This window comes from Delphinus delphis, chromosome 1 (assembly GCF_949987515.2).
Source record: "Delphinus delphis chromosome 1, mDelDel1.2, whole genome shotgun sequence".
NCBI classification, from domain to species: domain Eukaryota; kingdom Metazoa; phylum Chordata; class Mammalia; order Artiodactyla; family Delphinidae; genus Delphinus; species Delphinus delphis.
In genome coordinates, this window is record NC_082683.1 from 7,928,607 (window position 1) to 7,940,993 (window position 12,387).

The 12,387-nt window shown below is 44.9% G+C and overlaps 1 protein-coding gene and 1 pseudogene across 1 annotated transcript in view; one reads left to right on the forward strand and one right to left on the reverse strand.

The window, feature by feature from the left end:
* Positions 1–12,387, forward strand: part of PEX14 (peroxisomal biogenesis factor 14) — a 137,623-nt gene that overhangs the window by 9,873 nt on the left and 115,363 nt on the right. Inside the window, exon 2 of the mRNA XM_060014033.1 lies at positions 7,384–7,431. Within this exon, the coding sequence (XP_059870016.1) occupies positions 7,384–7,431 (48 nt within the window). The remainder of the gene's footprint in view (positions 1–7,383; positions 7,432–12,387) is intronic.
* LOC132437781 (large ribosomal subunit protein eL32-like) lies at positions 459–1,296 on the reverse strand (annotated as a pseudogene).

The window sequence follows — 12,387 nt, forward strand, 5'->3', positions numbered from 1 at the left end:
GGGCCTCTCACTGTTGTGGCCTCTCCCATTGTGGAGCACAGGCTCTGGACGCGCAGGCTCAGCGGCCATGGCTCACAGGCCTAGTTGCTCCGCAGCATGCGGGATCCTCCCAGACTGGGGCACGAACCCGTGTCCCCTGCATTGGCAGGCGGACTCTCAACCACTGTGCCACCAGGGAGGCCCTATAGCTCCATCTTGAATTTTCTCCCCACCCAGTCTGACAATCTCTGCCTTTTAATTGGAGCGTTTTAACATTTCTTGTGGTACAAGTATACTGTTGGCAAATTCTAGCTTTTTTTTTCCTTTTGAAAAAATCTTTAATTTGTATTCATTTTTGAAAGATATTTTCATTGGATATAGAATTCTAGGTTGACAGTCATGTTGTATCTCCCCCCCTTCCCCCCCACCCTCTGTGGGCATTTTAAAGATACTATTTTTTTTTAAATCTCAGATGGCTGAGTTTTTATGTTTTTGTTTTTTCTTTTTCCAACACAAACACAATGTGCACATGACCTGTCTATTCATTTTCTTTGCTGTGCAGCCTGGCATTGGGATTGGCGACTCTGATGGCCAGCGGGGCTGCTCTTTCCGCAGTGGCTTTGAGTTCTTGGAGTAATCTCAGCACAGTAAGATTTGTTTCACATCAGCAGCCCTTCAAGCTCCTTGAAGTTGTGGACCAGGAACTTCCGGAAGCCACTGGGCAGCAAGAGCTTTGTTTTCCCGTTGCTCCCATAACCAATGTTGGGCATCAGGATCTGGCCCTTGAATTTCCTGCGCACAGTGCCTCTGGATTTCTGCCAGTTCCGCTTAATTTTGACATATCGGTCTGACTGGTGTGGGTTGAACTTCTTGGTCTTTTTGACAATCTTGAGCTTCACGAGAGGTTTGAGGGCAGCCGTGGTGGCTGCCACCTCTGTAGGCAGGCCAAGGAAGAGCTGAAGATACTGTTCCATTGTATTTTTTTTGGCTTGCACAGTTGCTGTTCAGAAGTCTGAAGTCATTCTTAATTTTGATTAATTTTTTTCTGGCTACTTAAAGGATTTTCCCCTTTTCATGAACTTTGAGCACGTGATTATGGTGCACCTTAGTCACTTTTGTGTTTGTTCTGCTTGGAGTGTGTTGAGCTTCTTTGTGAGTTTGTAGTTTTCATCAAACTTGGAAATCTTTCAGCCATTATTTCTTCAAATATTTTTCTTTTTTTGGTCTTCTTTCCCCCCCTCTGTCCTTCATTTTGCTCAGTTTCTATGTTTTCAAGTGCACTTTTTTTTCCTGCAGTATCTAACCTATTGTCATTACCATTCAGTGAAATTTTTATTTCAGACATGTTTTTTCATCTCTGGAAGTTCTATTCTCTTTTTATACCTCACATTTCTCTCCTTACTATGATCATGTTTTCCTTTAAATTCTTTTTTATTTATTGAGGTTTACTCGACATACCACATTATGTTAATTTCAGGTGTACAACATGATTTGATATTTGTATTTTTTAAATGAGTTAAATTCTTGAATAAAGTTATGGCACTGTCTTAATGCTCTTGTTTGCTAATTATTCTAATTTTTCTTATTATTATAGGTCACAGTTTCCTGCTTCTTGACACATGTTGAGATTTTTGATTAGGTGCTGGGTGCTGTGAATTTTACATCATTGAGGGTCTGGATTGCGATCTTACTTGAAAGAGTGTTGAGTTTTGTTCTGGTGGGTGATTAAGTTACTTTTGGTTCATTCTGATTCTTTCAAGTCCTGATCTAGGGTCGTTTTTATCCTAGGGGTGATCTGACACACACCCCCCGCCCCCCACCAAGATGTGGCCCTTCCAGGTCTCTACTGAATGCCCTGATCGAGCAGGGAGAATGCTCCACTCTGGTGGTTGGGACTTGTGAGACCTATGAGGGTTCTGGGAACTGTTCAGCTTGCAGCTTCTTCATCAGTCTTTTTTCAGTCTCGTGGAGTGTCATTCTATGCATGTACACATTTTAATATTCAGTACAGACTTAAGGAAACCTCTGTGCAGATTTCTGGAGCTCCCTTTCTGCAAAGCTCCCTCCTCTCTGGAACTCTGTCCTGCACCTTTCAGCTGACTTAGCCTCCCTGAACTCCAGTCTGTTTCCTCAATCTGTTGCTGTGATCTGCTGGGATTCCCCCCTCCCACCACTGCCCCTGCCCTGGGTCCTTGGTCTGAAATGTGCAGAAATCTGTCAGAAGCCAGGGTGGTCTTAGGACTCCTATCATTTGTTTCTGTTCTGTCAGGAATCAAAGTCCTGTATTGCCTGCTGTCCAGTGTCTACAAACAGTGGTGTCATTTATTTTGTTTAGTTTTCTAGTTGTTTACAGTGGGAGGGTAAACCTGGTCCCTATTACTTCATCATAGGGCAGACTCTATTGGTTCATTTTGAGCAGAAGAATGATATAACTTTCATGATCCTCATCTCATCCTGAATGTGGGGTGTTGGTATTATTCCCATTATTCCCGTGGATGAGGAACTGTGGTTCAGAGAGGTTGACCAGTATACCCACAGCCCCTCAGTTATTAATGCCAAAGGTCATGCACTTGCTACTATACCAGTGCCTCTCCAACAACATTTGTTGAATTGAATCTTATTCTTCCCAGCAAAGAACTATAGGCCATATCTTGCCTAGGACATACCCAGAGCTACACAGTCGCTGGCAGGTATAGGATGAGCGCTCCTACAACTGAGTGTTTTTCTGGTTGCTCAGATCTGAGCTGTGTGCAGTTGACCTTTGCTGTGCATCAAGGTCAGCACGTGGGCACACCTCCTGGCTGGGGAAGGTCAGTGCCTGGACAGCAGGAGTGAGAGCGCCTTTTGTCTCTACCAAACTGACACATTTCTCTCCCTGCCACTGTGGCCTTTTTTGGTTTGCCTGTTTATTTTTTAAAGCATTTTGATGCTTTTTCTCCCTGCCTGCTCTCTGCATTCCAGCCTCTGAGGATCCTGACTGTGGATCCTCAGCTGGTGATTTCTAAACCTTACTATTACTATTATTATTTTTAAAACCATAAACCACCCTGTCAAGAGTTTTCAGGATTAAGTTGGAATTTAATTTGTAGGGATTTGTTTCAGGCTGGAAAATAGACTTGACCACTTAAAAGGGGGTCAATGTAGGGGCAGGTGTTTGAGAAGTATTGGACTTTCACAAAAGCTGGCCTGATGAGACTCATGGACCTGTGTGAGCTTAGTTCAGCTTCTGACAAGCAGTTGTCCGCTCAGACCTTTGCCCTCTTTTTTTTTTTTTTTTTGCGGTACTCGGGCCTCTCACTGTTGTGGCCTCTCCCGTTGCGGAGCACAGGCTCCGGACGTGCAGGCTCAGCGGCCATGGCTCACGGGCCCAGCCGCTCTGCGACATGTGGGATCTTCCCGAACCGGGGCACGAACCCGTGTCCCTTGCATCGGCAGGCGGACTCTCAACCACTGCGCCACCAGGGAAGCCCCCTTTGCCCTCTTTTGAAGCAGCATCATGTAAAAGATGGGAGTCTGTCTTCCTCCTCCTCATGAGGAAGCGGAATGGTCAGGATTCTCCCAGGGGTCCTGTTGGTGTTTGCATGGAATAGTTCTTCATGGTGTCCATTGCAGGACATTTAGCCTCCCAAGCCTCTGCCCTCTAAATGCTGATGGGACTCCCTGCTCCCTGGTCACTGTGACAGCCAGAAACACCTCTACACATTTTTAAATGCCCTTGTGGGGGTGATTATGCCCCAGGGTTGAGAACCGTTGGGTCATGACATTGCTTTGAGAGTGGCCAGATTTGTGGTTTGTTGTAGGTGAAATGTTCCAGGGAAAGGCACTGCTATGGTCCTTTGCTTGCTTCATTTTGGCTTATGTATATAAAGTGGTTCCTTTGGTTTAATTTTTTTAATTAAAAAAATTAATTAAGCCCATACTTATTGAGTACAAGTGACATTCTAAGTGCTAAAGATCTGCCTTCACTAAGGTGGTAAAGTGCCTGCCTTCAAGGAACTTAAAGGATAGACAGATAATAAACTAGTTATATAATGAAGAATTTCAGATGGTATTATCAAGGATATCAACGTGCAGAGCAGTAAAGAGGAATGAAGGCTGTCTTGGTCATGAAGAAATAGTTTTCTAAAGGACACAGACAGGAGATCGGGATGGTCCATTTTAGATTACAGGTATTTCAACGTGAGCTGGCGAATCATCTAGAATGTAATCATATTGGGCAATTCCCAGATTGGCGAGAAGTCCACTGAGTTCACTAGTAAGGTCTAACCGACCTCGGACAGTACCGTGAGTTGGAATACGGGTGTGGAAATGCTTGTTCCTTTCTAAGCAGCCTCCGAGATTGAGTTTGGAAGTTGGGCTTTGGTGTGCTGAGACCCCAGAAGCCTCTGTGAAGCTGAGGTTTGAAGAATTTGGAGAGTGTTGCTGTTTAAATTCCTTGGTGGGGATATGCACACACATGTGTGCTTCTTATACGCCTTGAATATCCCTGGAAGAATATATAAGGAGCCAGCATCAGTGCTGTGTCCCCAAGGAAGAGGAGGCTGTTGGGATGAAAGGGAAGCTTCCTTTTAAATTTTTTTAGTATTTAATTTTTTAAAGCAGAATATATTTACATGGCTCACAGTTTAGAAAGGTACAGAAGGGTATACAATGAAAGAGACTTACTTGGTACTGTATATTGCTTAAAGTTTTTCCTCTGGCAAACATTAGCTATTCAGGGGATGAACTAATTTTAAGGGAAGTTCCTTGGAGATAATGCCTCAGTGATTAGTTGTATCTCAGGAAGAAAGTTTTGGTTTAATCAGAATCAGGCTTCCTAAATATTAAAGCTGTTTGTGTTAGTTTGTTTCATCTAGTCAAATAACCTACATTATTATTTATGGGGTAGTATTAAGGTTGTTGCTTAATAAAATGTAGTCTAAACAAAACTCGATTATTTTGATTAAGTAGAAGGGCTCAAATCATCTTGGTACCAGTTACTACCTGAGTCATCATGGGCAAGTTATTTAACCTCCCTTGCCTCAGTTTCCTCATCAGCAATAATTTCATACATTTATTATGAGAAAGAAATGAAGAAGGAGCTAAATAAATGTTAGCACTTAGTATTTACCAAATGGAGTGAAGGAAGCCCTCAGGAAGGTAATGAACTTTATATAACCCATTCAAACCAAATCTGTTCTGCTCTTTATTGACCATTCATTCATTCAGCAAATATCTATGGAAGGCCTAATCTGTGCCTGATACTGTCCTAGGCCCCAGGGATACAGTGACGAGCAAACACAGACAGTTTCTGCCCATGTGGAGTTTATAGTCTGGCGAGGGACACAAACATCAATCGGATATCACACACTTAAAGTTGCAGTTCTGCCCAGCCCTTGAAGGAGAGGTATACGGTGTGAGTGTATATTAGGGAGATTTGATCGTGTCATGGCTGTCAGAGAAGGAATGCTTCCCCAAAGAAGTGACTTAACTGAAATTTGAAGGATGAATCAGATTGTCAGAGGGAAGGGAGGGAATACCTGGCATAAAGTCCCACTGACAGAGGAAGCAAAGGCCAGTATGTCTGTTCTGTGCAGAGCTGGGGTTCGTGGTGCCACGCAGACCTAATATGTAGTCAGAGGAGACGCGTGGCCAAGCTGGGAGGGCTTTTCTGTATTAGCGTTGTTGATGTTTACTGGGGCGGGTTGGTGGATGAGATCAGATTATCGTTTTGAAGCGATAGTCTGTTTGCTGTGTGGAAAATGAATTAGAAGAGAGCCAGCGTGGATGTGCGTGAGCTGATTAGAAGGCTATTGCAGTGGTCCAGGCAGGAGATTTTGGAAGCTTGGACCTGAGTGATGACAGAAGAAATGGAGAGAAGTGGATGATTGATTCCATGGATATTTAGGAAGGCGTATTGGCAGGACTTGCTCTGGCAAGTGAGGGGAAGAGCTGTCAGGGATGGCCTTTTGGATTCTAGTTTGCGTATTTTGGTGGAAGGTTGTGACATTCACCCACACAGGGAACAGTGGAAGCGTACAAATATGGCGGAGGGAGAGGATTATGAATCTGTTATGGGATTTTGTTAAGTCCAAGAGGAGGCAGGAAGGCAGTTGGGTGTAGAACTCAGAGGTGTCTGGGCTAGAGATCTGAACGCATGAGCTTACTGATGCCTGGAGCCTTAGGAGGGAGGGACAGTGGGGGAGGGAGGAAAGGAAAGCATGCTCAGGTTCTCTGAGACTTTCTAGTTAGTTTCATGCTGGCTGACCTTCTTGTCCTGGCAGAAGAAGGGGCTCTTGAGACAGGACCTTGAATGAGGAGATAGAGTCCTTTGAGCAGAGTCCTTGTCACTGGGCCCTGTGCCCGCTGTGTGGTAGCAATTGGGCATGAGGAAATCTTTGGGGACCCTCTGTGGACTGGACTTTCTCCTCTTCCACCTTCTATCCTTTTTCCCAGGAGGCTTGGCACTTGCCATCTGACTAGCTGGGAGGAGTTTGGAGGCTGGCTCCTGAGACCCACAGATTAGCTCATTTGTCTGGATATTATCTGTAGATAATTGGAAATTGGTTTGAACATCAGTAACGGTAAACTAATCATAACTCTCTCAGGCTGCTTGTTTCCTTCTTTTGGAGATTTGTAGATTTCCTCCCAGTCTGTCTGTCTCTGTCTCTCTCTCTCCCTTTCTCTGAATTTTGGCCAGATCAGCCAAGGGTTGAAGGTAAGTGTGAGGGTGAGGGGAGAGATCCAGAGAAGGAAACAGACTAGGGCCAGGTGAGTGGGCCACCTGCTGCCTGGCTGTGGGTTGCTCTGCTTATCTGTCAGCTTGTCACTAGCTTATTTACAAAACGGATTTAAACTCGGCTTTCTTTACTACTGGGGATTGGTATCCTTAGTGACAGGTGATAAATAGGAACCAGTGTCCATAGTTTGCTGCTTCCTTGGCTCCAAATAGATGCCCAGAGAAAATGCTGAGCGTGGGCAACTGGGGCCCCCTCGTGGCTGAATTTGGTTCTCCACTTTTGCTCTGCTCTCGCTGGTCAGTGGCGGGGGAGACACGGCAAAAGGGAAGTTTGGCTTTCACTTAAAGGCTTTTGTGGACTTCTCCTACTGCTGCGGATTTTGTGATGGTCCCCAGCCCCTGCTGCTCAGCTGCCAGGGCCCTCCTAAGCTAAATGCAGCCTTCTTGAGGTGCCGTGACAGTAAACCCAGAAACAGTCTCTTCGTGTTCACTGGCAAATTCAGGCTCTTCTTCGGGCTGCTTCTTACAGGTAACCCACCACAGAACACTCTGCGGTATGGAAAACTGGTGAGAAATATGAGAAGTAGTTGTTTGTGTGTGTTGCTCGAGAATGGCACACCTTAGGTTTTTTTGATGTCCATTGGGTGGCACTGCAATCTTACTTTTGTTTTTATTTTTCTTTGCAGCCAAGCTCTAATCCAGGAAGTGAAAATGTGGCGCCTCGAGAGCCGCTGGTAAGAAGCCATGATATATAGTATAATTTTCTAATAATTAAAATACTGAGTTTCAAGAAACCTTATGCTCCTATAGTTTTGCATCAGTAGTGCCGCTTTAGGAGTAGGTGCTCTGTGGAGACAGCCCGCAAGTGATCTCTAACTTCTGATTCCTCTTCTGGCACTCAGGGATTAGCGAGATCTCCCCTTAGTAAAGCCTGGTCTTTTCTGGAATGGAAAGCATCTGCCCCAGGTGTGGTGAGGCACCATTTTACTTGTTTGAATCAGTGGTAATTAGTGGGATGCCTGAAACCTTTGGAGGCTGAGCTGGAGCGAGGTTGCTGGGCCTGACCAAGTAGCTGCTTGATTGTCTGAAATAGCCATTCTGCTCCTCAGGGTGAGGGCACTTCAGGTGGCCTTTGAAGAACAGGTAAGGGAGAGAGTTCCATTTTTGCCTGGTCAGTAATTTGGTTTGTGATACTCATTTCCAACATTATCTGCTTATACTATTTTTTTTTTTCTGTACGCGGGCCTCTCACTGTTGTGGCCTCTCCCGTTGCGGAGCACAGGCTCCAGATGCGCAGGCTCAGTGGCCATGGCTCATGGGCCCAGCCGCTCCGCGGCATGTGGGATCTTCCCGGACCGGGGCACGAACCCGTGTCCCCTGCATCGGCAGGTGGACTCTCAACCACTGCGCCACCACGGATGCCCTCTTTTTACATTTTAATCTACGGATTTAACTACTGATCACCAGAAGAGTGGCTGGACCATCTTTTGGGGCGTGATTGTATAAACTTCTGGGCATTCTTTCAAGCAATGAGCCCTGGGCAATCGGCAGCCTCACTGATTTCTGGGTACTTGGAGCGCTGCAGCCCCTTGGCTCTGCTAGTGTTTCTGTGCACTGGTCTTTTCCTGCTGTACTCTGCATCTGCTTGTTGGTTGGTTGTATTTTTATTTCTTTCTTTTCTGGGAGGCCCCGAGCAGTCTTCAAACCCTAGTAGCCTGCGATCGTCCAGAGTTCAGATTCATTCTCTCAAGGCCAGCTCTACAATTACCTTATATTTAATTAATATTTTTTCCCCTCTTTACGTACTTGCTGCATAATTGCTCAGAGGAAAGAAAACACATAGCAGCAATTTATATATATATATAAAAACAATAATTAAAAAAAAACCCCGAAATAAACTCCCATCTCATTTGGGTTGATCCTATGAGTTGTGTAATTAGGGCCCTATTAAAAGGTAGACCCTTTCTCCTTCCCCTCTTTTTTTTTATTAATTTTTTTATATTAAACTCCCACAGTCTCTCAGTCATGCCCTTATTGCTTTTGGTCAGCCGTTTGCAGCAGCCTGATTAAATGAGGGCACCAGCCGAGCTGTATGGTCTTGTGTGAGCTACTTCTGCCTCTTGGGAGTGGCAGTGGGAGGGTGCCAGGCAGAGAAGCCTCCGAGGGCTAGTGACGGCTTGCGTAGTAGGTCGAGGGTAGAGGATGAGCTGCTGTGAACCGGCAGCAGGCTGGAGAGAGTCATAGGGTGCCAGAGAAGTGATGGGATGGGAGCGCCCACCCACAGAAAGCCCTGAGGCATTCAGCCCAAGTCACACCTTCCCAGGGGAGATTCCTCAGGCCGTGTGTGTTAGCTGTCTCCTGGGTGCTCAGGAACAGACAATGGAAGAATAAAGCTAAGCCTTCTTCCCAAGTAATTTATATATCTCATTTGGGGAAGAAAATGCATTTGTTACATGCGAAACAATTAGCAAACAGCACAAGGCTGTATATAATTTTAGCAAACAGTACAAAATTGTATATAATTTGGTGCAGAATTGCCTGGCTGGGAGTATAAGAGAGCCCTCATTATTCAGAGAAGGAAGAGTTCTCTGGGGGTAGGGGGTGCTTAGGGATGGTTTTTGTGAAACTTGAAGCCAGGTCTGGAGGAATAGGATAGTCCAGTGTTGAGGGAGCACCATGCTCAGTTATTTTTGGTTTTGTTTTTAACTGAGTGGGGTGCATATTTTCCACAAAATTCCTTAATGGAAGCTGCCTGTTCTCTACACTAAAAAGGCTAAGCATGGGATGCTGAAGGCAAATAATCTTGTTCTTTGTTTTCAGAACTAGATGAGCACTTTGGAAGAATTTTTCCCTTTATTAAAAAAGTGAGTTACAACAAAAGAGGCTCTATTGACTAGTCAGTACAGTGCAAGTTTCATTGTTCGGTGGATGTATTTGGGTGTCTGCATCATTGTTTTGCTCTATTTGCTAGGGAAGGAGGGCCTGATTTTCATATCTGTCCTCTCTGGGCTATAAAAACTGGCTTGTGATTTTGAGTTGATAAGTATGGTCTTGTGGTCTCTAACTGACACATTTGTGTTCATAGCCATCCCCTGGTCTTGATTCCAGCCGCATAGGGACACTGCACGTACCTTCTCTTACCCCTTCAATCCTCCTCCGCTCCCAAAAGAACCAACCCAGCAACTCTGGCCACATTAGTGGGATAATTGCTCTATAATGTCATGATGTCCTCAGGGCTGGTGATTGGTAAACAGACTCATTTTGATAAATTCTGTAAACTCCCAGTTGAAATTCTCTGATTGTTAAATGACAAAACTCTTTGCCAGAGTTAAAACGGCTGATTACTTTTTCTTTATACTTTGTTCTCTGAACTTTGCCTCCCAGGGCAAGCTCCAGAGTACTGACCTCTAGCTTCTCCCAGACCTGTTCAGAACCTTCTGTCAGTTTCCCACAGACCCATGATTTCTCATCACCTGTGTGGGCATGTGCTCGGGCCGTCACAGAGGTTCTGGGTCGGTCCCTGCACTGCTCCGCCAGGATCAAGTCCTGCCTAGTCAATAGATCTGTAAGAATGGGTGGACAGTTGTCTGCGTGGAGTAACTCGGTTCCTCTCTTGCTTGGATACAGACACAGGGGTTAAGTAATGTCTTGAGAGTCCTTCTAGTCATGTGAGTTTAGGGTATTTGAAGCAGCAATAAATATGCTCCCTTGTTTCAGTACAACAAGCTCCTCAATATTCAGCAATTCTGTTGCTTACCTACTTTATACAACACTTATGAATTTGGGCTAAACTAGAATTTCAGCGTTTTGCTCTTTGACACCAACTTCTTTCTAATGGATGAATCTTCTCTTCCTCTAACCTGTAGGTATAGGTTTTGGTTTTTGTTTGTTTTTTGTTTCTATCCTTTTCCCAGCATCCCTCTACCAAAATAATCCCAAACTACAATTAATGTACCTTTATAAATGATGATGGTAATTCTACTTTATCACATTCCCTAGGATTAATATTTTTAGTATGCTGAATTCTTTTTTTTTTTAAACATTGCGTTCCCATGGCTTATGTATTCTATAACTGGAAGTTTGTTCCTTTTGACCATTTTCACCCATTCCCCCCACCCTCCCCTGAGTACCATTTTTTTTTTTTTTTTTGCGGTACGCGGGCCTCTCACTGTTGTGACCTCTCCCGTTGCGGAGCACAGGCTCCGGACGCTCAGGCTCAGTGGCCATGGCTCACGGGCCCAGCCGCTCCGCGGCATGTGGGATCTTCCCAGACCGGGGCACGAACCTGTGTACCATGCATCGGCAGGCGGACTCTCAACCACTGCGCCACCGGAAGCCCCGTTTTTTTTTTTTTTTAATTTTTTAGGTTTCACATATCTGAAGTACGGAAGTATCATGTATCCTCAGGTTTCTCCCTGAGGCTAAGACAGAACCTTGAGGGGGGAGGGGGCGGTTCTGCATCACGTGTTTGATCTCCACCCTTCTGGGGAGCTCATCCACCTTATGCCTGGAACACCGAAGGTTTCCTCTTTGGTTTTTAAGTCAGTTAACCAGAGGCTGGTAATCAAAAGGCCGTTAATATCTTGATGAATTCAGGGAGCTAGTTTGTGAGCTTCTCTTTAAGAGAGCCGTGGCTGGTTGCCTGTCTCCTGGAGACCTCTCACACGTACTTCTGGCACAGTCTCCCCTATATTTGTATCTTTTGTGGTTCAAGTATTGATACTTGGGTATACTTGTTGGTGGGCTCACTGTGGATAGGTGATTCTTATGTTTTTACCCACCAACACATTTCTGAAGAATGACATTCCCACGCTCAATGCATTTCTTTGTGTATATACTCATGTACATATGTGTGTGTGTGTATATCCAGAACATGTAACGCACATATATTTATTTTACAAAATTCAAAGCACTTGGTGGGGAAATAAAATTGATTTTAATAGTGTATTCATGAAAGTGTTTTACAAGCACAGGGATAATAAAACTAGCCACTTAGAGATTTCAGGAAATTGTCATTTTTCCAGGAAGAATAAATAAATATGGCAAATCTAAAGTATTAAGCATTATTATTTAAAGGGTCTGTAGTGGTTGATTTCTGTGGGTGTAGCAGAGTTAGGTTTGCTGAAGTGAACTGTAATCTCCACCTCTTGTTTCCCACTCAGGGTCTGCCTAGAAGCAGTGACTGGGGGTGATATTATAGGGATAATCCTAAATATGCTCTATTTATTTATTTGTAAAAAGTGAATCATCTGCAGATTTGGTACTTATGGTACCAAAGGCAGGAGGCACCCCTCATGGCTGCTGTGAGAAACTTGGAACCTAAATCGAGTGTCAGCAGCCAGAGGGTGGGGCTTGTGGTGCTCCTCCGTTGGGATGCTGCTGTGGGCTGGAGGCCTGGGCACCTAGGTAGGAGGAAATGTTGGCTTTCCTCCTTCCCCACTCTCCTCTCATCACCTGTGGAAAACGCTGCTCTTTTAACATTGGCACCCCTTGTCGGGAGGGTGCTTGAGATTCCCGCCTGTCCTGCAGATGGGGGGAGGAAACTGGAGAGAACTAAATGCTGAAATGGATGAACTTGAGAAAAGCCTCATTCCGTCTCTGGGTGGCTTCTCTGTAGTCTCTGGGCTACTTACTGATTTTGAAATTACTGCCTCTTCCTACTCTGTCCTTCCTATTACAGACTGAGAAGG